The sequence below is a fragment of the Octodon degus genome, unplaced genomic scaffold (assembly GCF_000260255.1).
Source record: "Octodon degus isolate 3935 unplaced genomic scaffold, OctDeg1.0 scaffold00118, whole genome shotgun sequence".
Lineage (NCBI taxonomy): Eukaryota > Metazoa > Chordata > Mammalia > Rodentia > Octodontidae > Octodon > Octodon degus.
The window spans coordinates 1222164-1247572 of NW_004524694.1; the positions used below are offsets into that span (position 1 = coordinate 1222164).

General features: G+C 34.9%; 1 protein-coding gene and 1 pseudogene across 3 annotated transcripts in view; both read right to left on the bottom strand.

Moving 5' to 3' along the window:
* Stk3 (serine/threonine kinase 3) overlaps positions 1-25409 on the bottom strand; it is a 369078-nt gene that overhangs the window by 320681 nt on the left and 22988 nt on the right. For all 3 annotated transcript variants that reach the window (XM_023699944.1, XM_023699946.1, XM_023699945.1), the window contains exons 2-3: positions 16526-16606; positions 10837-10965 (exon numbers count right to left, since the gene is read on the bottom strand). In XM_023699944.1, the coding sequence (XP_023555712.1) occupies positions 10837-10965; positions 16526-16606 (210 nt within the window). The remainder of the gene's footprint in view (positions 1-10836; positions 10966-16525; positions 16607-25409) is intronic.
* Positions 857-1488, bottom strand: LOC101581331 (annotated as a pseudogene).

A 25409-nucleotide genomic window follows, 5' to 3' on the forward strand; every position in this document is an offset into this window, starting at 1 on the left:
AAAAAAAAAAAAAAAAAAGACATTTGTAGTCCCTATTAGTCTACAATCAAATAGATAAATCATATTTCAAAAACTCTACATTATAAAATATGATATTTTAAATTATCGATAATTTAAATCTACATAAGCAAGTAGAACTAAATAGTCACATTAATGACACCTGAATATAATTTTTGTCATTTGACATTCTTTTTTTTGAGCCCACATTTCTTGTTTTTAATAGCATTTAGTTACATCATTTATTTATAAAAGAAATTTGTTTATAAAAGAAATTACAACTGATTAGTAACTTAGTCTTTGGGCTTTCTTTTAAAATGGACAACAGGGGAAATAGTTAGGAGTTCACAAAGAACATTTCTACATGATATATGGACCTTAAATCCAAAGGATAATAGCACATGTCAATCGTAGAAAGTACAAATACGAGTTTAAGCTAATGACTAACTTTTTAAAAAAAAATTCTATTTTTTTTAAGTAAGTACTAGAAATGGCTCTTGAAAGCTAACTGTAGATGGTATTCTCATCCCAGCCGGTTGGAGTGGAGTCTTATTTTATGTGATTGTCAAATTTAGAGCTCAAAACCAAACGGTGTCATAAAAAAGTTGTAGTCATGGGCCGCATAAATAGTTCCTCAAACAATATAGCTTCCAAGCTCCCATCATCCTGGTTCCTCTTCTCTGCTTTCACTTACATACTTTCTCAAGGAAGCAAAAAATATGTAAGTTCACCAAAATTCTGAAAGTCAGTTTGTACAGCAGTGAATGAGAGTAGTTTCAGCCTTTGGAACTGCAGTCACTGTCTACGGCCATACCACCCTGAACATGCCCGATCTCGTCTGGGATTGCAGTCACTTTCATCATTCTGGGTCAAGGTGCTTTAGTAAAGCAGGAAGAATAAGATTCCCAAATGCAGAGTCTTGGGCGCCACTTGACTCGGCCCGCGAGTCGAGACGTGGGGTAATGACCTGGAGGAGGAATGGGGATGAAAAAGACAGGGCAAGAGACACGGGAGACAGAGACAAGACAGGCTTTCTGATCAAGTCTCGTTTATTGAGGAAGTGAACAGGGTCTAAATAGCTGTATAGTGGAAGTAGTTGGGTGGGACTAGTTGTGGATTGGTAGTGAAGATCCAAGACCACAGGAAGATGTCGAGGCAAGCGGGGATTGGTGCTACAGCACTTCTTGCCCAAATAAGGGAAAATATAACAGGAGCGTTCTATCACCCCCTACACTTGAGTTATGAAGCATCCAGATGAATGTACATGAGCATGCTGCAAAGCTGCCTTCTGCTGGGCTGCAGTTGCTGCTGCTCGGCATCATCCCAGAAGTCCTTGTTCAGAGAGGGCCTGGAGAGCGCGATGCTGGCTTCTGGACAATTTGATGAAGACTGGTTCTACATATGTAATGTTCTTTTTTCTTTGTCCAGCTCTGCTAAGACTGCAACTCTATTTTTGTTTTGAAAACCTTATCCTGAAGAGTTTATTGACATCTTGTTTGCTTCAATTTTGTTTAGTAGCAAATGATCAGACCTTTACCTTACCTAGGACACAACGGCACCTTGGGGTCTCACTGGGGGACTGTGACTGTCGAGGCAGCTGCCTACATTCATTCTTTCACTCTGCTTTGGCCAGGCATCAAACTAGACAGTCAGTATGTAGTAGCAGTAATCATTTTTCCACAGATCTTCCTTGAATTCAAGTCTGCCTATCTACCTAAAATGTCTCATCATTTATATCTGTCTGTCTATCTGTCTATCCATCTATCTGTCCTGTATTATGTATCCTCTATCTATGTCATTTATATATCATTTTCTATGTGCTCCCTACCAGTTCTATGTAATCCACTCCTGCATGATTTCACTGCAGGGTGTTACCATGTAGGAATCTTGATCTTTCTCCATTCAATTTGAATTCTCTTCCAGTCTAGTTCTCATACCTCTTCACCTCTCCATTTCCTATACTGTCACTTTCATTTTGTTCCCTAACTTTCAGTGTGTGCTCTAGAGTAGCTCTCATGAGCAACTGTAATAAAGTATAAAACCTTAAAAAATAAAAAGTACATAGCAGTGAACTAGACACATAATTCTAAACTTCATCTAGCATGAAATATACTGGTAAAAGAAGTGACTCTAAATAAACACAATTATTAACCACAGGAAGAACAAAAGAAGATATGTTACCAGAAAAGTAGTTGTAACTTTATACCATATTCACCTTTTCTCAAGTTATACTGATCTCAGTTCATATGAAAGAGTAAAATATAATCATATCCCATAGTAGCTCCTGACTTGAAAAGAACTGGAATATGTAAAAAAAAAAAAAAAAAAACAAAAACCTAAAAGTAGACATGAGTGGGTTTTAACAATAAAATGTCACGCATCCATTGAGTTGCTGTCAATTCCAAACTCCACATTTGGAAAAGAAGGAAATGCTTAAACCCTAGAGCTTACATGTGTATAGTGGGTACTTATTGGACAACATTTTCTACTATCAATACCCTTTTTACTGTAAAGCACTTATTACATCTGTCAATTAACTATTAGCTTTTATCTACCTTCCCCAGAAGAATAAATGCTCCATAAAGATACATTCTAATCTTGCTATCCACTTCCACCTCAGTACCCCTTTCTCAATATGTACAAATTAAATAAACACTAAATAAATGAACAAACTAATCAAAAAAATTAAGAAGTAGACCCCAATTTAAGCCTCCTTGAACTAAGATGTGAAGGTGGACTCAAAATTAGCCAGACAGAGCATCCACACATCAAGAACTGCCCATACAAAAGCTCTAAGAATGAACAAATCAATTAGTTTGAAAAACTAATTGAGATGAGCACACCTAGATTAAAGTGTACAATAAAATATAGCATAATGGAGTTAGAAATGAAGGCAGATAGCTGATCATGAAAGGTTTCAAAACCAAGGTAAGGTGGCTGCTACTGGTATAAACAGAGAATGAAATTTAAAATTTCTTGAATCGATGCATGCAGGAGATTTTAATAAGCTCATCTTTTTATTGTCTGCATTTTTAATGATGTGACATATGGAGCCTTGCTGAAATGAGGAACTGATTCTTTTAAGGTTGGCTAGTTCTTATTCAGCAAACAAACTAGACTGAAACATGCCTTTCATATCAAAACCAATCATTCTCAAGCCCACGCACCCAACTTACAGTCCAGAGATACTATACTCTTGTCCTAATTACACCAGAGCCAGTATCAAGCAAGTAGTGACAATACCCAGGCCCAGAATTCACCAAAATTATTATATTTCAAATAGCCAATCTCTGTGAGTACTGTCTTAGCTTGTCTCAGCTGTTCCTTCCCATAAAAGCCACAATAAAAGTTCTAGCCCATATTCTCCCTTTGCCTGCTTCTGCCTCCTGTTTGATCTAGCGCTTCCCTGTGTAGCCCCCAGTGATATGGTCTGCCTCCTTTTGAAATCTGTCAAGTTCAACAATATATGTGTTATTACATTACTTTAATTTTTTCCATGCCATTTCTCTCTTAATCTGTTGATTTCATCATAATTGATAATAACAAAACATACACTTTAAAAGATAAATGTTGATAGACTGGATCAGAATGACTGCAGTAGAAACAGCAAAGAACAATTTCAAGAGATGTTTTTAAGGCACATTGCATATAAGTAGATAATAATACAGACTGGTAGGTTGAGAATCAGTAGAGCAAGTGTTCTGTGCTTTACTCATTGAGCCACCCTTTAATCATACTCTGGATATACATGAAATTTTAGTGCCATCATTTTTTAACACTTTAACAAGACCTAGGAATTGCAACTCAGCCTTTTTCCACCACCACTGATATTATGGATTTAAACTGACTCACTCGTGTATCATTTTTAGATAATTTAATCAAAGAGCATTCACTGAACAACAAAGGCCTAATGGCAGGTGCTACAGAGAAAAAGCTTTACTAACAAAGAAATGCAGTTCAGGTGATAAGGAATCAATAAAGGAACTTCTGCATGGAAATAATACAATTGAATTAGCATTTAAAGAAGATTATCCTGTGAAGGACTGTCAGGGGCCGAAGTTAATATACTTCATTCTAGTCAACAAGTTAGCTAACTGTACGACAATTTAGATGTTCGAACATGTTTCTTTTCTTTCTTCCTTTTTCTTTTTTTGTCTTTTGGAGATATGGTCTCACTATGCAGTTAAGGTTGGCCTTGAGCTTACTTTGTAGCACAGGCTAGACTCAAACTCACAATGATCCTCCTGCCTCAGCCTCTTGAGGGCTGGGATTACAGCTATGCACCACCATGCCCCATCTAACACTTGTTTCTTGAAGAAAGATTTTTGGTAAGTAATGAAGCCTAAGTGTGCAGTCTTTTTTTTTTTTTTTTTTTTTGCGGAATCGGGGATTGAACTCAGGCTCTTGAGCTTGCCAGGGAAGCGCTTATTCCACTGAGCCATCTCCCCGGCTCTAACACCTGTTTCTTAACCAATACATTGATTATTAAAATTTGAAAATGAAGAGCAAGAGTTCCATCTAAAACACTAGCTCAGTGATTTATATTCATATATATATGTTCATTTAAAACACTAACTTAGTGATATATGTAGCTTCATTTGAAACAGTAGCTCAGTGATTATGTATTGTAATCTTAAACAATGCACAAAATTTTAATTCACCCATGCCTAAGAATCTTGACTAATGCACCATCTGGACTTGCAGATTCCACCAGAACCCAATTCCCTACACGTGTTAGAGCTGCTAAATAGGAGAATGGCTATGCCTCTGAAAACTCCATTGGGTGAAGGGATAAAGAAGACACAAGTGAAATTACAGACTACACTGAAAAGCAGAAGCCTTGATAGTAAGGGTGACACAATGTTCCATGCCTTTATCCTGAGCATCCGCCCTACATTTCAGTCTCTTGTCCCATTACTTCCTTAGCACTTTCAATGTTTATCTTCCCCTCCTTCCTTTTCTTTTTTCTTTTTTTTTTTTTTCCTTTTTTGGCTCCCCTTCATATCATGCCTTATGATCACATCCTTTCCATGCCTATGACCATTTCACAAGTTCCTCATATTCTCTATCCAGTCTTCTAGTATCACAACTCAAAATAAAGTATAAAGAGAAAAGAAAAAAGGAGGGAAAAAAATTGTAGAGCATTACAAACTCTTCTTAAACATTTGCACCTTTTGGTGCAGGGGTGGAAAGGTTCTCAGTGGTAGAACCAACTGCCTAGGATGCCTAGCATGTGTGAGGTCTTGAATTCAATATCCAGAACCTCAAAAATGGAAGAGGGGGTAATTTTTCCTTTATATAACCACCACCCACACTACAAGGTGTATGGACTGTTATTCAGTTTAAATTTCTTACTGAAATTCAAATGTGCTATTCACAATAGACAAGGTAGAGAACCAGTCCAGTATCCATCAAGAGCTGAACAGATAAGTAAATGTAGCATAGGTACACAGTGGAATACTATTGAGACATCAAAAAAGAAAGGTAGCAGTTGTGATAACATGGAATAATCTGAGGTACAGTACATTAAGTGAAATAAGACAGGTGCAGAAAGACAAAAACCACATGATCTCCCTCATATGTGGAGTCTTAAAAGGGTATCTCACAGGTCCAGATCATAGAATGGTGATTACCAAGGGGAAAAGAAGGGACATGATGGTCAGAGAACACAAAGCTCAGTTGGATAAGAAAGACAAGTCCAAGATACCTACTGTACAACACAATCACTACAGTTAATATTAACAATACATATTTTTTCCCTTCTGTACTGGGTTTAGAACCTGAGGTACCCTATTACAAAGTTACATGCCCAGATTCTTTTCATTTTTGAGAAAGGATCTGAATAAACTGCCCACACTGCTCTAGAATTCTCAATCTTCCTGCCTCAGCCTCTCAAATAGATGGGATTAATCATTGTGCCACTGTGCCTGGCTAAGCATATTATATTCTTTAAAAATGCTAAGAAACTTGCTACAACTCTTGTTGCATAGGTCCTGCTTTACCTTGGTCTTAACCATCCAGTAGAAAAGTATGAAGACAAAATATAGGAAGTAAAGCCATGCTGTTATGTTGAGCTGTGGGGGACTCAGGTCAACAATTTCTGACATTGCCAGTTAAACAGAAGACCCAATGCTATTATGGGCTACTGGACTCTTTTAGAATATTTTGCTGAGTTTACACACCTATAATATTCAAATAACAGAACTTAACAAAAAAAGGGTATACAGATGAATGTCCATTTTGTATCTGTGTATTCAAAGTGGTTAGGATAGATATATAGTTACATTCTCTTAATGAATAGAATGATTTGTTCTCATGGTGTTTGTAAATAGGATCTCAAGTCCACATTTTGTACAGCAATTAACCACTAAGAAGAATATATGCAGTGTTAGTTATTGAAACTGTCCTACCGATTTGATTTGAAACTGTCTCATTGCTGTTTATCAATAAAATTATGAAAAAAAACTACTTTAAAATTTGCATAATTAAAAGGACTAATAAAAACACTACAAACATAAAAAATGGTAATTTTTTTAACTTAAATTTCATTTAGTAAAGCCAGATACTGCTAAAGGTACTTTAAAAAAAAAAAAAGAAAACAAGTTTTGCTATGCATTTCAGGCTGGTGCAAAACTCACTTCGCAGCCCAGGATGGCCTCAAACTCACAGCAAACCTCTTGTCTCAGCCTCCCAAGTCCTGGGATTACAGGGGTGCACTACCACACCAGGCTTAAAGGTCTATTTCTCAAAGTCCTTTTATAAGCATGTTACAAAGAAAATACTAATGACTAATTTTCATTATATAATGTTTATCAATATCCTACTATACTCTTACTAGCAATTCAACAACTTTACATGAATGATACAAATTTTTTTTTATAAAAGCAATGTGAATATTCTACAAAGCCTGAATTGTTTCCAATATAACTCTCAATCATTCCAATTTAATTCTGGCTTGCCCAAAATCAGATAAATATACACATAAGTTCATATAAATTGCCAAATTTCATCACTAACCCCACCAAATGGTGTTTCAAACTCTTTTTCCCCTCAGAAAGTGTTCACATGAAATTTGATCCAGAAACCTGAGCAAACAGAAGGGACAGGGAGTGGCTGTTATAGAAGAAGCCAGGGAGTACTCAGTGACACTTTAAGCAGGCCAGCTGGAAATGATCTATTCCTACCACACAGCTCATCTTTCCTCTTTGCCTGGTGAATCCAATTCATCCATTACAGCTCAGTACGATTATGACCTCCCTGGGGAAGCTTTGCTCGAATCTCCAACAGTGGACAAATCTCCATATTTTTCCCATCACAGCTCTACCAGCCTGCCAGTTTTCCAAGCCTCTTCTACTTCCCTGGAAGCCCTTTCAGTACCTGAGATTCATTCATCCTGTTATCTCTTGAGAGCAGCACATGAGGGTTTATCCTCAAGTTCTGATACTCAAAACACATTTCCTGAATGAGTTAATAAGTGAATAATCATGTGCCCTGATTCAAAACAATGTGTTTCTCTACATTTAGACAAGAGAGGTTCCTTCTCTAGAGTACCAGCGTCAGAAAGGAAAGAGCTGTGGCAATTGTGGTTCAGTTTCATTAACACTACCTAGGTGGAAGCAATCGCAAGTACTGCGGCCCTGCTCTTGTCCCCACTCCTACGAATGCCTTGGGAGTGCTTCACCTGGATGTGCGGACATCTTTCTTTTATGTTTATTAACAAATTTTGCTAAACTTAATGATTACATTCCTTGTGGGGAACTGGTACATGTACAGAACACATCTTAATTCTTTTCCTTCCTCTTGACTTCCCTCCTCCTTCCACATCTAATTCTCTTTCTCAACGGTAAAGGATCTAGCTCCCTATTTCATACTTTTACTCTACTCTTTAAATTATTCACAGTTTTTCTCTTCCCAGAAACCACACAGTAGTTATGCTTGTGAGTCTGATTTTCCTTAATATTATGATCTCAAGGTACACTGATTTTCTTACAAATTATTCAAATTTATCATTCTGTATGGCTGAGTTGTACTCCACTGTGTATAACCACATTTTCTTTATTCATTCACATGTTGACAGGCCTATAAACTGCTTCCAAAATTTAGTTACTGAATTGTGGGGTATCCTTTCATGGACACAGTTTTCTTCAACATTGGCCCTAGAGTCAGAGTGCAAACTCTCATCTTAGCCACTAACAAGTTTCATAATCTTAGACAATTCATGTAAAATCTTTAGGTTCCCTTTTCTGTACTTTTCCCCTTGAAATATATTTTAAATATGCATTAGCAACAGAAGATTTTTATTCAAATAAAACTTATTGGGATATATAGAAAAAAACAGTAATGAAGTTTCTCATTTTGCTCAATTCTTCACAGTTTTAAGACAAAGGCTCTAAAAGCACCTCTTCATAACAAAGCACAATTTTAAAGCACTAAATGACATAACATACAAAAGTCCAGCCTATCACTAATATTCCGTGACTTACACGTTCAACAAATGTTCACTGAATGTCTACTCTATACCAGTTGCTGGCCACCATGCAACAAAGCAGGTGAGTTCCCACAGGTACTTACACCACAATGCCATTCTTTATTTTTCTTTAAAAATTTAAAATGTGTAGTAAGAATAATGACCTGAATTCTCTAGAGGTTCATCAACCTAAAATGTTCTCTTTATTCTTTATGGTACTGTATCTACTCATTCTTGCAACCAAAAGTAAGGAGTTAGAGGCTTTGTAATGGGTTCCAAGAAATAAAAGTATGATTCCTTCACTCAAGGAATAAAGAAAAGGAAAAGTGACCAAAAGTAGCAGAAAAAAAGAATAAAGGTAAAGGTGCCTGCTTAGGCAGAGCATAGCAGCTGGGGTTCTATCCCTGGCATACCATCGCCCCCTCTCCCAGGGCAGGCTGAGCCAACTGAGACTGGGTGTGGTGGTGCGCGCATGTAATCCCAGTACTTGGGAGGTTGAAAACAGGAGGATCACCACGAGTCTGATCTACGTAGTGAGACCCTGTAGAACCTGTACTAAATACATTAAAAAAAAAAAAAAAAAGAAGAATAAAGATGATTCTCAATTTTGTTGTTGAAAAACTAAATAGAAAGCTAGGAATATAGCTCACTGATAGAATTGGTTCTCATTAAGTTACCAAATTAATACCAAAGTCTGGGAAACATTTGCAAAATTACATAGTTTGATTTGTGAGATAAGGAATTTACTAATTTTTCTATTACTATTTGAATGTCAATTTATGCCAACTTTTTATAGAAAACATGTAACATAATCTAAATATTCCAAGCAAAACTGAACAGGTCCAGTGAAGTTAGTCTAAAATTGCCCAGTCATTTCATTAGCCAAAGAACTTGAAATATATAGATGCTCTTTAATTTATACAAAGATTACATCCAAAACAACCTCGTAAGTTGAAAATACCATATAAAAGTCAAAAGAAGCATTTTAACAGCTAACCTGCCAAATATCACAGCTTAGTGACCCAATACAATATAGAACATCAGTTGTTTACCCTTGTAATTATATGGATAACAAGGAGCTACAGCTCACTGTTGCTGCCTAGTATTTAAAAAGCATTGCTGGGGCCAGGGAGATGGCTCAGTAGAATAAGTGCTTGCCTGGCAAGCACACAGGCCTGAGTTCAATCCCTGGTTCCACCATAAAATAAAAATAAAAAATAAAAATAAAAAGCATTGCTTCAGCCAGGCCAGGGGCCTCAAGCTTTTAGTCTCAGCACTTGAGAGAACAGGCAGGAGGAACATTGCAAATTCAAGGTAGCTACCAGGGCTACAGAGTACGTTTAAGGACAGCCTGGACTATATAGTGAAACTCTATCATTCCTACTCCTGCAAGAAAAGTAGGAATGATGCTTTGTTCCACAGTTCAGAAAATGATTTTTTTAAAAATTCAATGTACAGTTTCTACTGAATGCATACTAATTTTGCACCACTGTAAGGTTAAAAAGTCCTAAAACAAATCCTAAATTAATCATAAATCTGGGCCAATTTGTATAGATTTTATGCACCATCAGGAGACAAAATATCTCATGGATTTTTTTATTAACAAGGATCTGATGTGATTAGTGGTAACAATGTACCCTAAACTTCCTTTAAGCCCCCAACTCTAAGCGTAAGATAATTCTAACAAAGACATTAGCCAAGCATTTCTGAGAAAGCTCTTTCCTGCTTTTTTACTTTCTTCCTGTATGGAATATAGACACCAGGCTTGATATTATAACAAGGAACACATGGTGAAGAAAATTTTCAAACCATCCTATTTTTAGGACAGAGCTATAGACAAAAATCATTTTTTGTTGTGTGCCATTTAACATTGTTTTTAATAATTAAAAATAATCACATTTTATGTAAATATAATTCATTTAATGAACATTTACTCAACACCTGCTATGTTCTGAGATCTAGAAACACCAAAAGAACTAAGATTCTGTATTCCTTCTTGAGAAGCTGGTAGTCTAGTCAGGAAAATAAACATATGCAAACAGTTCTGATGTGTCAAGTTATAGTGCTGACTGATGCATGGGCTAATGTGATATGAAACAAGAAGGAAAAGGTGATTTGGTGCAAAAATGGAGGGATGAGAGAGTAAAGAGACGGAGAGAAATGACAAGTAGGTCACTGGTAATATGATACTCTGACAACATTTGAAAAGAACTACACATCCAAAAGACTCTACAAAGCTATCCTTACCTTTCCTAAAGGATAGTCTCACTTTCAATAAGAAGTCAAGAAAAAAATAAACAGATGATGAAAATTCATTACATTAACAGTAAAATTTATCAAAATGGAGATAAACAAAGAAAATCTCTTCATACCTGTCACATTGTTGCATTATGGAAATTTCTTTGATTATTTCCTGAAGATCTGACTCAACTGGTACTTGTTTAATTGCAACAACTTGACCAGATTCTTTGTGGATTGCTTTAAAGACACTTCCATAAGACCTTAAAAAAATATATATTATTTATTATTTTCCCATCAAACATCATATTAAAGTCTACTATGAATTTTTATCTGTAAAATTTTCTAACTTTTAAAACTAGTTAAATGGCAAAAAGGTTAAAAACAAGAAGAGTTAAGAACTACATTATTTCAATTACAAACTTGAAGTCTTCACATTAATATATGAGTTGCTACATTATGAAAGAAAGAGACTTATAGTTTAACTTATCTGCAATATTAAGACATGAATAAATATTTCAAGAATGAAAGGTAAATTAAAAACAGCCAAAGTTTCAAATTAAGAGAAACAGCTGATCTCTAGAATATTAAAGTCCCAGCTCTGTTCAGAGCACACAGAATAGCTGAAACTTTCCACTTGGACTCCTAACACCAAAGTAGAGGAACACTAAGCCATCTGTTTCTCCCCCAAGTTACAAAACCAAGGTCTCCCCGAATGTGCCTTTCAATTTCTTCCTATGAGAAAAACCACACAAAGATAAATAAAAAGGAAACAGAATTTAATGACCACTTACTCAAAAACTATCTCTGCTCCAACACTTGAAACTCTGCCAGTAAAATATTCACACACTTCAAAAAGCAAAAACACTGAGGAAGTCATTTGCAACTGGCTATAAACTAGGAAGATTTGAAACTACCATTTATAAAATTCTTACTAAAAAGTAAGTGTTAACATACATCAAATTTATCCCTCTTGATTGTGAGGAAAACTATCATCAATAAAAAAATGATAAAAAGTACTAAAATACCAGTGGCCAGCAAGTCCAGAATTCAAATACTGACCCCAAGAATCACTGTCTTCTCAATATATTATTTTTAAAGAAGAAAAAGATAAGCAAAGCAAGACACTGGAACATAGAGAGTAACTCCTAATATTCAAAATTTACATGCACAATCATTTTCAAATTCACAATCTTTTGCCAAAATTTAATAGTGAAGTTTTACATCAACAAAATTAATTTGATTCTTTCTCTTTCATTTCATCAAATGAATTTGATGACTTTTGTAGCCTTGGCCCTTCTACAATTCATATGAGTTTGTAGTTTTACACTAATCTTTTGTGTTCAGAGTTTATACAGTAGCATTTTCTCTTCCTGACCATATCCTGCTACTATCATACTCATAATTCCAGTAAAAAAGATAACTCAGGCTGGGAGTATAGCTCAGTAGCACAGTGCCTGCTTGGCAAGCACAAGGTCCTGAGTTAAGAGTCCTGGAACAAAAAAAAAAGGAAGGAAAGAAGGAAAGAAGGAAAGAAGGAAGGAAGGAAGGAAGGAAGGAAGGAAGGAAGGAAAGAAGGAAGGAGAGGAAGGAGAGGGAGGGAGAGAGGGAGAGAGAGAGGGAGGGAGGGAGGGAGAGCGAGAGAGCGAGAGAGCGAGAGAGCGAGAGAGAGAGAGAGAGAGAGAGAGAGCGCACAAGCAAGCTAGCTAGCTCATAAGGGGGGGGAGAACAACACAGCCCTAAAGAAGGAAATTTGGGTATGCCACGCCAGGCCCAGAACCCCAGGTGTGCCATGAAGGCCACCAAAACTGGCATACCTGTAATGCCAAAGCTGGAGAGGTTGAGGCAGGAAGATAACTACGAGTGCGACTTACATAGTGAGATCCTGTACTGAATAGATAGATACATACATACATACATACATACATAGATAGATTTTTTTTACAAAAGACAGAAATTTGGTAGTAGTTCACTTCCTTAGAATTGAAGACAATAAAGTAATTGTTTTCAATTTACTTCAATTGTCAAGAATATTAACAGTCTTGGAATTCAATGGTAAAAGTTACTTCAATTATCACCCTTAGTTGCTTTGAAGCCTCAGCAAAGACGTGCCAGACTAAATAGCTGTTTCAATGGACCACATGATAAAAACAAAGTCCCAGGACTATATAAAGGGCTACTGCTTCTGCCTGCACTGGAAAATTTATAAAACAGGCTGTAACAAGCTCAGGATTTAAGTGCCCTGAGCAAAACTATGAGAACCAAGAAAAATTGCTCAATGCCCCAAAAGAGTTTCTTAACTCCTATAGACACAGGGCTAAGATTTCTGAAAAGCAAACTCAATGTAAGCCTTGACAGATGAATTAAAATGCAAACTGAATTCACAAAATACTACCAGGTCTGTCACGTCAAAATTGAGGCACTGAATCTGAAGAAGTATCCAGGTAATTGGTACTGAACATTTAAGTATTTTCATTAATCTGGGTACCCTCACTCTAAACACTATGAGGCCTCCTTTGATAGCAAAACCTACCTTAATCTCCTGCATGAGAAAACTGGCCTCACAATTCTGAAGTCTTTATAATGACTTTGCCTTAGAAAGTCACTTTAAAGGAGAATATATAACCTTCTCCAGACCACTCCACTACCATCCTTCACTGCTTCCAGACCCATAATTATAGTTAAATCCCCAGACACCAGGAGGAGTATAAATCTAACCCAAGAGCACCTGCTACTCACACAGAAAAAGTTGTAAGATTTTTGCCAATTTTTAAAGAACACATGCTGTGGCTTGGAAATGTTTCAAGTGTGTCCCCACTGGTTCATGTGTTAAAGCTTCATCCTCAAGGGAGCAATGTTGGGCAGTGGTAGGGGTTAGTACAAGGTAAACAGGTCACTGACAATATTGTCCTCAGAAAGGATTAATGCTAGTCTCACACTGTGAATCAGTTCTCCAAAGAGCAGACTGTTATAAAAGTGCAAGCCTGGCCCCTAAATCCTTCTCTGGCTTCCTGTCTTACCATGTGATCTCTGACCCCCGCCTGCACTCCTGCTGTTTTTTACCTTACCCAAGGGTGTCCTGAACAGAAGACAACCCAATGGGACCTATTAATCTTGGACTTTGGCAGTCCAAAATAATAAGCTAAATACACCTTTTTTCCAGCCCCTAACCCCTCCAAACTTCTCTTCTTTACATATTATCTCATTTCAAATATTTTGTTAGAGCAATGGAAATTCTAGATACTTCATACAATTGGAATCATATAGCCCTCTGTATCTGGCTTTTTCTATTCAGCATAGTATTTTTAAGGTCCAACCATGCTATAATATCTACTAGGATTTCATTCCTTTTTATGACTGAAATGTCACTATATAGAGGCATAATATTTTGTTTATCCATTCATCAGCTGGTGGATACTGGAGTTGTTTCTACAATCAACTACTGAATTACTTGTAAATACTGATATTATGAGCTAGTTCCTAATTAACAAATACATAGTCACCTATATTCTCTGAATGAATTGATTTAAGTTTTAACATCTTTAAACATCAATTCACATAATTTATATGTTGTAGGGTAATACATTTCTTCTGAGTTTTCAAATTAGCTCTCACAGGGCCACATATAACACAGTCTTAACTCTTAATATCATTTCCCTATCAATGGTTTCAGCATTTTTTTATTTCAAATCAAATCACTCACATATATATATTGGGGGAGGGGCAGGGCCTCATAGCTCAAGCTGGCATTAAACCTCAGATCCAGGCTGGCCTTGAACTCATGCATCTCCTGACTAAGCCTTCCAAGTGCTGAGATTACAGGTGGGTGCCACAGGTACCCAGCTATTATTTTGTTTTGGTTTGGGTTTTTTGCCCTTCTTCATGAGTATGAGAAGAACTTAAAACTTCACCTAACTAGCTCTGCTAATACAATCAACAAGAGACCTCAGATTATGTTCCATAATTTCCAATTAATATGAGTGCTTGTCACTTTGTAATTATGTCTAATTTAGTAGACTATAATCAGAAATGTAATGTATAAAATACTATTTTTATAACTTGTCATTTTTCTATGTCCATAAATATAAAAAGGAGAAATGCAAGAATATATATAGTTATAAAAACACAGGCATGGGGCCGGGGAGATGGCTCAGTAGAATAAATGCTTGCCTGGCAAGCACAAGGGCCTGAGTTCAACCCACAGTTCTGCAAAAAAAAATAAATAAATAAAAAATAAAAACAAAAAAAAAACCACAGGCATATACTTTATATGTGTATTTGTATAATCAAATTTATTGATGTTTATTCTATGTCCTCTTTTCAATTATATCTGCCCAATTCTGAAAGAGATAAATTGAAATATCTCACACAGTTAGGCTTTTATTAAATTTCCTTGACATTACTAATAGTTTTTTCATTATAAATTTGGCTGCCATTGGCCGGCCAGATAGTTCAACAGACTAAAGCGCCTGCTTAAGCAGAGCGCAGCGGCCAGGATTCGACCACCAGCATGCCATGCCAGCCCCGCCCCCAGAGGCACACTGAGACAGTGATTAAGACTGGGTGTGATGGTGTGAGCCTTAATCCCACTACTTAGGAAGCTGAAAACAGGAGATTCACTATGAGTCCAATCTAGGTAGTGAGACCCTGTAGACCCTGTAAATTCTGTACTAAATACATAAAAAAAATAAATGAATAAATAAATTTGGCTGCCATGTTTTGTGACACAAATGTCTTATAATATTTTTGTCATATTTTATTGCCTAATGTCCTTCTTCATTCAGGTGGGTCCTATGATCTTTAACCTGTTTAATATAAACATTATTATTCCTGCTTTCCTATTTTTTTTTGTTCTTTTCAAAGTTTTATTGATAAACATATAGCAATGAGACAGTTCCAAATCAAATCCCTATTTTTGTTTGTATGTTCGTTGCTTTTGTATGATTTTTTTCTAAGAAATAACCTTATAATTCCAATTTTTTTTGTTTTACATGAGTTTCACAAAAGCAAAATGTTTTACATTTTATATTTTCTCTAACAGTTGGTGTTTTAATGTGAAAGTGAACATTTAGTAAAAAATATACTTCATTTTTCTTCCTCTCATTTTATATTTAACTTATTATTTTACATGTTACTCCCTATTTCCTTTTCCCTCGTCTTGCTAATTTAAGTTGTTTCTTGTCATTTTGTAAGTCTTTACACATTTTGTCATTTCATTAACTACTCCCTACCCTTCTCTGTGCTCAAATGAAAGTTTATTTACTATTATTCTGAAAACATGTTAAGTATTCCTGTGCCTATACATACTGATTTTCTCATTAAGATATTCAACTCACACCTCCTACTTACCCTTTCCCAAGTAAGACAAGATGCTAAAAGTTGACCCAAAAGTTGACCAGCAAATTCTAAGTCTGCCATACAGGACAAGCTAACAAACCACTTAGAAACCATCTGATAGCAGTTTTTGGTATATGCACACACAGAAAGATACTGTTATTCAAAACAGGATAATGTAAGTTTTCATTTTTTTAAAGAAGAGAAAAAAAAATAGTTTAAAAAAAAGAAACAATACAAAATTTCACTAAAAACGATAGGAATTCAACAGTGGTTGTTATAGTGTATAGTGTTGTCTTCAAATCAGTTGTTCAGATTATCAGATATAAGCATACAAAATTGGTCAAAAAGAATTTTTTAAAAAACCAATCTTTAAATTCCATTATTATTTGCCAAATTTACTTCATTTTTTATTCAATTCAAACAAATACTCTAGTTGAAAGACTAGTTGTTCCATAGTTGTCATTATTTCATATTTCTTGTACTTACCCTTCTCCAAGCTTCTCTAAGACATCAAAAACTTCTTCAGGCTGCTTAGTCAAACTGTCTTCACTCAGCTTCTTTAGCTTACTAATAAGAAAAAAAGAAATATATTCCTTATGATCTCACAAAAATTTCACTTTTAAAATGCAATATAGTCAGAGAGTTCAAACATCAAATGATATACAAAGGTATGTACTTGTATATACTTGGTCTCGTGAAAGCCCAGTTACTCATGTGTCCAGCAACACTCCCTAAAATAATCTTTTATTAGCTTATGTATCTTTCATTCAAATATATACAGTCTTAGTTCTCCTTTTGAGATAGCATTTATACATACACTTATATAGTTATAGTTACAGTATAGCTACCATAAAATCATTCATAAATATATAGTAATTATAAAAGTCATATTACAATATGGTATATTGTATCTAGTATTACTGTGTTATACAAATATATATTCAATAGTCTACCCTTATCATTTTGTTTTCTTTTTTTTCATATTTTTAATGAAATTTTGTATCATCGATATTTTTTCTGTTTTAATTCTAAACTGTACTCTCTTTTTTTTGTTTTCTATAGTTCCAGTTACCTAAGGTTAACAGGAGTCCAAAGATATTAAACGGAAAATTCCAAAAATAAACAATCCATGAGTCTTGGTTTGGTTTGATTTGGTTTTTCTGAACCAGGAATCAAACTCAGGACCTTGCACTTGCCAAGCAGGAGCTGTGTCACTGAGCTAGGCTCCCAGCCCCACAAACTTTTAGCTGCACACTTCTCTGCGTAACATGAAGAATCTGATTCCATCCCTGGCAGAATGTGAGTCATCCCTCTGGCCAGTGTATACACACTGTATATGCTCCCAGCCCATTTATCACATAATAGCCATCTGGGTTATAGATCATCTGTGACAAGAAACCTGTATTTTACTAAATAATAGCCCTAAACCATAACAGTAGTAATGCTGTTGATTTAATTGAAATACTTTTTTTTTTTTTTGCGGAACCGGGGATTGAACTCAGTCCCTTGCGCTTGCCAGGGAAGCGCTTATTCTACTGAGCTATCTCCCCGGCCCCTTATGCTGTTGATTTAGATAACCCAAAGTTCTTCCTTTAAGTGAAAAGATGAAAGTACAATGAGATATTTTGAGAAAAAACATTTTTATTATTGTCAGTTGCTATAATTGTTCTAATTTTATTGTTGTTCATCTTTCACTGTACATTATAAATAAACTTTGCTGTAAGTGTATATGTACAGGAAAAACACAATATACATAGGGTTCACAGTTTCATACATTCCCTGGAGGTCCTGAAATGCATGACCCATAGATAAGGGTAGATTACTGTACTAATAGATATTAGCAAATTGCTTCAGTAGGGTTTCTACTAATTTAGTCTCACACAAATAATACATGAGAACCTTTTTTCTGTTTTATCAGTAAAATGAAATTAAAAGATATTATTAATATGATCCATGCACTCCGAGATGATGAAGTAAATGGAAAAAAGGGGTAACTTAAATGGAAATTAAAGAAAGAAATAAGATATCATAAATAAAATTGTCATTGGATAGGATTAAAAGTAGCCTGGACAATGCAGCAGAAAAGATGAACCATTTGAAAGAATAAGTTTAAAAGGAAAAAAAAAAAAAAAAAGCCTGAGTTCCAAATGAAAAAGAAAGAAAAACAGATGAACATACAGGGCCTGGAAAGGGAGGAAAGGAAGATGAGAAGTCAAATATTTTCCAAATTTTATGAAAACAATAAACTAAGAGATGCAACAATTCAACAAACCTGAAAAGGCAAACGAAGAGGTGGGAGGAAGACAGAAAAAACATAAAACAAAACAAGATACATTATAATCAAAATACAGAACAACAGTGAGGAAGAACACTATAAGTTACAAGAAAGACCTATTATACAAGAACAAAAAATAATCATGAATATGATGTTTTGTCAGATGCTAAACAATGACATCCTTAAAGTATCAAAAGAAACAATCCACCTAAAATATTAATAAAGCCAATGGAAAATTCCTCAAGAATCAAATTTTAAGAACTTACCAAACAAAACAGGTGAGACAGTTTGCTGTGTTCAAACCTTCACAACGATAAATAGCTAAAAAAAAAAAACCTTCATGCTAAAAAGAAATTATGCCCAAAGAAAATATGAAATAACCAAGAGTAAGAGTAAAAATATAATCTTCAACAACAGTGCAATACACTTTCTTCTCAACAATACATGGAACATTTGCTAAGATAAATAACATTTTAGGCTATAGGACAAGTCTCAGCAAATTCAAGAAGACTGCAATCATACAAAGTATCTTCTCCAACCTCAACAGAATGAAACCAGAAATCAATACCAGGAAGAAAACACAAAAATCTACAAATAGATAAAATAGAAATAACTCATTCTTAACAAAATAATCAAGAAGAAATCACAAAGAAATTATTTTAATTCAAGACAAAAGTAAAAACAAAACATACCAAAGTTTATGAGACACAGCTAACACTGTACAGAGGCAAGAGTACAGAAGTAAACACGTAAAAATAAAATCTCAGTGAACCAGAAAAAAAAGAACAAAATAAAAATAGCAGAAGAAAGGAAATAATAAAGATTAAAGGGGAAAAGCAGAAGAAAGATAAAATACAAGGAAAAAAATCAATACAAGTGGCCAGGGAAATAGCTCAGTAGAATAAGCGCTTGCCTGGCAAGCACAGCGTCCTGAGTTCAATCCCCGGTAGCACAAAAAAAAAAAAAAAAAATCAATACAAAAGGGTTTTATTCTTAGCAGGACTAAGAAAAAAAGAGAAAACTCAAATAACTAAAATAAGAAATAAAAAACGGACATTATAATTGATGTCACAAAAACAAAATGATTAGACTATTAAAAACAACCATTATATATTACACACTATTATACAACAAATTAGCTAACTTAAACGAACTCCAGAAACATAATCTGCCAAGAATGAATCATGAAGAAAAACAAAATATATGAACAGACCTACAATTATTAAACACATTAAACAGCATTCAAAAATTTCCAACAAAGGAAGTCCAAAACCAGATGCCTTCCATTGGGGAAGTCTGTCAAACAGTTAAAGAAAAATTAACACCAACTTCCTCAAACTCTCCCAAAGAATTAAAGAGATATCCAAGTTCAATTTAAGAGGCCAACATTATCCTGACACCAAAAGTGGACAATGATCAAAACAAAAAAAAGAAGAGAAAAAAACTAATAAAACATTATAAATTTCCACCCTATTCATCCCCACATTTTGATATCCCATGTCCCATCTTTTCATATTGTCTATCTCATATCATATGAATGTAATTAGGATTTTTATATTGTCTTTAGTTTTAATACTAAAGATATAAATGCATCTCTATGGTTCATATGCCATGTTTATAATATTAGAGCTCTATGAATCTGTAGCACCAATGAGTTTTCTACTTGTGAATGTTTTCTTATTTGTTAACTCCCCTTTCTTTGAGTTCAAAGAACTCTCTTTAGCATTTCTTTCAGGAAAGGTCTGGTAGTGCTAAATGGTCTCATCTTTTGTTTGTCTGGTACCACTGTTAATTATGATTATAACTACAACGGCTTAAAAGATGTCCAGGAGACTAGTAAAACACCCTTCAGGGTGCCTCTGGGTGGATCATAGGGGTATGACATTAGGAACTATGTCTGGTCCTTAGCCCCTTCCTCTGGCTCTTCTCCTGTGCTTTTAGTCTTGTTTACCAGGAGGTAATCAGCTCTCCTTCACCATGCCCTTCCACCAGGATGTTTCTGCCTTGGAACCAACTGACTAAACCAAAACTTCTGATACCATAAGATAAAGGAATCCTTTTCTCCTTTAAATTGTGTATGTTTAGTATGTTCCAGCAGCAAAAAAAAAAAAAAAAAAAAAAAAAAAAAAAAAACTGGCTCAAAAGTAATTCAAGATGAGCTATGCACAAGACACAGTGATGGAGGCAACACTGTATTAACAAATCTCTTTAATACTAAGCCAAAAAGCAACCCAACCACTACTTAATTCCTCAGGAGTTACAAAAATTTGCTTCAAAGCAAGCTTATAATATGGCTTACTTTAAACAAACAAGTCACAGGTCCCACAAATGAATCCCGTCAATACAATGAGTGTTTCCTATTAATTTACACATCTTATTTTTTCAACATCTAGAACAACTGAAATGTTACTAATTTAATTTAGCCAAAGAAGTGTCTCTGGTGTATCTGTCAAATGAAAACACTTGATTTATTCTGGAAACAATTCATATTTATGTCATTGTGTCTTCATTTCCTCTTTCTCTTTCTGGTGTTTTAAATGAAACTGATCTTTTCGGTTATGGTTTAATTTAAAATATTTTTAAATGTCTGCTTTTAAGATCTTTATAGCTCAGAAAAAAAACTCATCATTAAGTCAGCCTAAAACATGCAAATGTGTAAACATCTCATTGCCTCCCTAGAAGGAGAAATGGAAAGAGTAAATGTAAAAATGTACAGTAGATATTATAAAATGGGAAGAAACTTCAAAAGGAAAGAGAAACTGGTTTAGGGAAATTTAAAGGAAAAGAAAAGCAAAACATACATGCATACATATATACACATACTCGTGCATATGCGCACACACACACACATTTTTCTGTTTTCCTGACTTGGCAAATATAATCAGCATAGTGTCATCTCACTTTAATATATGATGAATTTTAACATCTCATAATCCCATAATAAATATAATGTTTTTAACCACAGGTTCAAAACAGTTATTCTTGACTTGAGTGCCTTGGGAGCACAAAATGTTCCAGGTACTAGGGAATTCTGTGGAGAGCAAGTCACCCAGAAGTCATTTCTCCATATAGCTGAGATGGGGTTTACTACATGCTTAGACGGACATACCCTAGAATTGCCTTTTTTAAATAAGTAAATGCTAAGTGCAATCTGGTTTTCCTATTGTTATGCCTTAAATGTATCCCCTAGCCTGCAAACTGTGCTATTAAAATAAATGGCTGATATGCTGCATTGAGAAGGGGAGCTTTCACAGGTGATATGGTCGCAAAGGTTCCTTTCCTATGAATGGGATGAAGCCCTTTATAAAAGATGTTTCACGCAGCATCTAGCTCATTTGCCCTTAGCCTTCTGCCACATGAGGACACAGCATTCCTCTGAGACAAAGTGTTATCTTGGAAATAGAAAGCAGCCATCATTAGACACAAAACCAGCCAGCATCTTGACCTTGGACTCCCCAGCTTCCAAAACTATGAGAAAATAAATTTGTTCTGAAATAAATAACCCTATTCATTATATATCACCAAGTTACTACACTGTTTTGCCACAGCAACACAAAGATAGCTATCATCTGACTTTCATCAAATAAGGAAGATCATCTATTGACAGTAATATACTGACTCAAAGGTATATTAGTAGCAGTCTGTACTCACATTATTAAACGTTATAATGTTTGATGTTCCAATTTCTTTAATATTTTCTCCTGGATTTCAGTACAAAGTTTTCTAAGTCTTCTACAGAAGACAGGAGATCTTGGACAGACAAGTCTCAGTTTTCTGAAACTCTTTGCAATGTTTTGTAATTTTGAGGTTGTGTTACATTTAAAATTATTATGGTCATACTGAAGTAGATAATATAGTATCTGAGACTACTTCAAAATAATAATGAAGTACACTTACTGGAATAAAAATCATGCAAAATTGGCTAAAAATTAATAGTTACTGAAACTGTGAAGTTTTCCATAATACAAGGAATTTTTAAGAGTAAACATCAGGAAATAAATCAAACTAAACTGTTCTCAGAACTAAAAATTGGGCTGGGAAGATAGCTCAGCAATCTAAGCGCTTGCCTGGCAAGCACAAGGACCCAGGTTCAATCCCCAGTACCACATGCCGTGCCGGCCCCACCACCAGCAGCGCCAAGCCAAGCCAGCCACCAAGACAGGGTGTGGTATCACACGCCTGTAATCCCAGGGCTGGGAAGGGGACACTCCTGTTTAACTTAACTCATACTGATGAATCTGAGCCGCATAGTAAGACCCTATACCTAATACATTAAAAATAAAAAAATTAAATCTTTAATATGATACAAAATTATAAAACCAATATTAAAAAGTTAATTTATTAACTTATTCAATATACACTTAATTATACTTGTAGACAACAAGCCACCTGCTAATAAATGCAACGAAACTTGAGATACAATCCTTGTCAATCAACGGGCTCCTAATCTAGTGGGTGAAAAAAAAAAAAACAGATACATAAAAGCTTATAATGAATGTAACTAACATTACATGCTTTTATGGCACATACTAGGTATTTAATAAGAATTTCCTTATTTAATTGCTAGAATAATCTTTTCGGTACTTAGAATATTCTTAGTTTTAGATAAGAAAACTAGGGTTTATGTGACATCCTCAGTTACTTATATAACAAACAGCAAATCTTTCCAATGTATGATATAGCAGCTATCATAGTTTAGAAGCTAGTAAATATCAAAACACTCTTGATCATTTCCGTCAGTTCCTACATTGAGTACTATACATCAGTTATAGCTTTTAGGGAAGATATTCTCTTACAAATAATCACAGGAGTGTCCCCTGTTTAACTTAACTCCTTACTCTACTTTGAAATATACTGTCATAGCCACTAAACTGTGAAGTCCTGGAGGACAAGATTTAATAGTTTCTCTTTTTCTTCTACGCTACACTATTACGCAGCCAAGATATGTTGACAAAATGAACTTCTAGCTTGTTTCATACTTCGATTCCAAATCCTCACAACATATTATATGAGACAACCAACAATCTAGGTAAATGGCATTCAATTATGTTAATGTGATTAGGAAAATGTGATTTGAGAAAGCCAGAGATCAAATTCTTAAGTGCATTATACTGGTTATCCTAATAGCTGACATCTTCATCTTCCAGGGATTTCTTCCTAACCTTCCAAATGTCATACCTGGCTAAATTTCATAATACAAAAGAAAGCAGAAAAACTGCAAAACGAGGAGATACTTTCATTTCTTTCAACCCAGAAATATGGTGATGAGGATGTAGGCTTTAAAATTTAACAGTAAGTTTGAATTCAGTATTAAATTCAATAGATATTTTGAAAAAAGAATCATTTCTTACTATATACAAGATATTCTGGGGCTGGGAAGATAGCTCAGTAGAATAAGTGCTTGCCTGGCAAGTGCAAGGGCCTGAGTTCAATCCCTGGTTCTGCCAAAAAAAGATATTTCAACTAACTGTAGAATTTATGTCTGCAGTCTAACTATAGTAAATAACTCCTCAAACCTCCTGAACTTACACATAACACACACACACACACACACACACACACACACACACACACACACACACAATCACTGCAAAACAAAACACTGGTAGTATACAGTTATTTGTACATGATACAAGAAATAAGGCACAGGTAGGAAAGATACTATCCAAAGACATAGTGAAAAAACAAAGATAATTAATGGAGGACTTCACAGCTGATTTGAGAAGAGACTGACAGCTATTTCTTTAATATGAGATAAAACAGAGACCACAGCTCTATATATGTTGCACTTTCTTACATGATCTTTCTTTTTTCTCTGCTTGTAAAGTTAACCACTTCCTTAAAGATATAACCAAAAACATTCTAACATGAGGTAATAATCCTTTCACATTAATATGTGAAGAAGTAGTCAATAGAGAAAGGCATCAAGTAAAAATCAAAACTTTAAAATACAGGAAGGAATAGAGTGCAAGCATGTTAGTATGCTTTGTTTTATTTTTCTTTTCCTATCTCTGCAATCATTTCAAAACAGCTTGCTATAATCAAAAGACTTTTTTGTAAGCTTCATGGTAATCATAAAGAAAAAATTTAACAGACACACCAAAAATAATAAGCAAGAAATCAAAACTGACTAACAAAGGAAAGCATTTAACCACAAAGAAAGACAGGAAAAAAGAAACTACAATAAAATTAGAAAACAAGTTACACAATGGTACAGTAAGATCTTACCTATTGATAACTGCCTAAAATATAAATGGACTAACTTCTCCAATTAAAAGAATGAACTAATTTTAATAAATAGTCAACTTCACTGACAGTGAAGGGATGGAAAAAGATATTCCATACAAACAGAATACAATAGAAATCAAAAGCAATCCATACTTACGTCAAATAGAATTTAAGACAAAAGCAATAAAAAGAAACAAAGAAGATCATTATATAATGACAAAGGAGTAGATTCAGCAAGAGGAAATAACAAATGTCAATATGTACTCAACATCAAGGGAACATAATATATACAGCAAATATTAACAGACTGAAAAAGAGTCAGACTCCAATATTGTAACAGTAGGAGAATTTAACATCCCACATGCAGCAATGGAAAGATCACCCAGTAAAAAAATCAACAAGAAATTGCAAAATTAACTTCACCCTAGGCCAAATGGATGTACCAGATACCTACAGATCACCGCTGCAGAAAACACATTCTTCTTAATAGCACATGGAATAGTCTCATGATAAGCCTCAAACTAACATCCAACAAATTTTTTAAATTAACATTATATTGAGTACCTTTTCCAACCATAATGCAATAAAATTAGAAATCAAAAACAAGAAACTTTCAAAATTATATAAACATATGGATATTAAACACCTTAGTCTTACACAACCAATGGATCAAGAATGAAATCGAGAAGGAAATTTTAAAACTTCTTTAAACAGGCTAGAGTAATAGCTCAGTGGTCTAAGTGCCTGCCTGGCAAACACAAGGACCAGGGCTCAATCCCCAGTACCACATGCTGTGCCAGCTCTGGAACCCTGGGTATATTGTGCAGGTCCCAAAACCAGGTGTGGTGGCACATGCCTGAAGCCCCA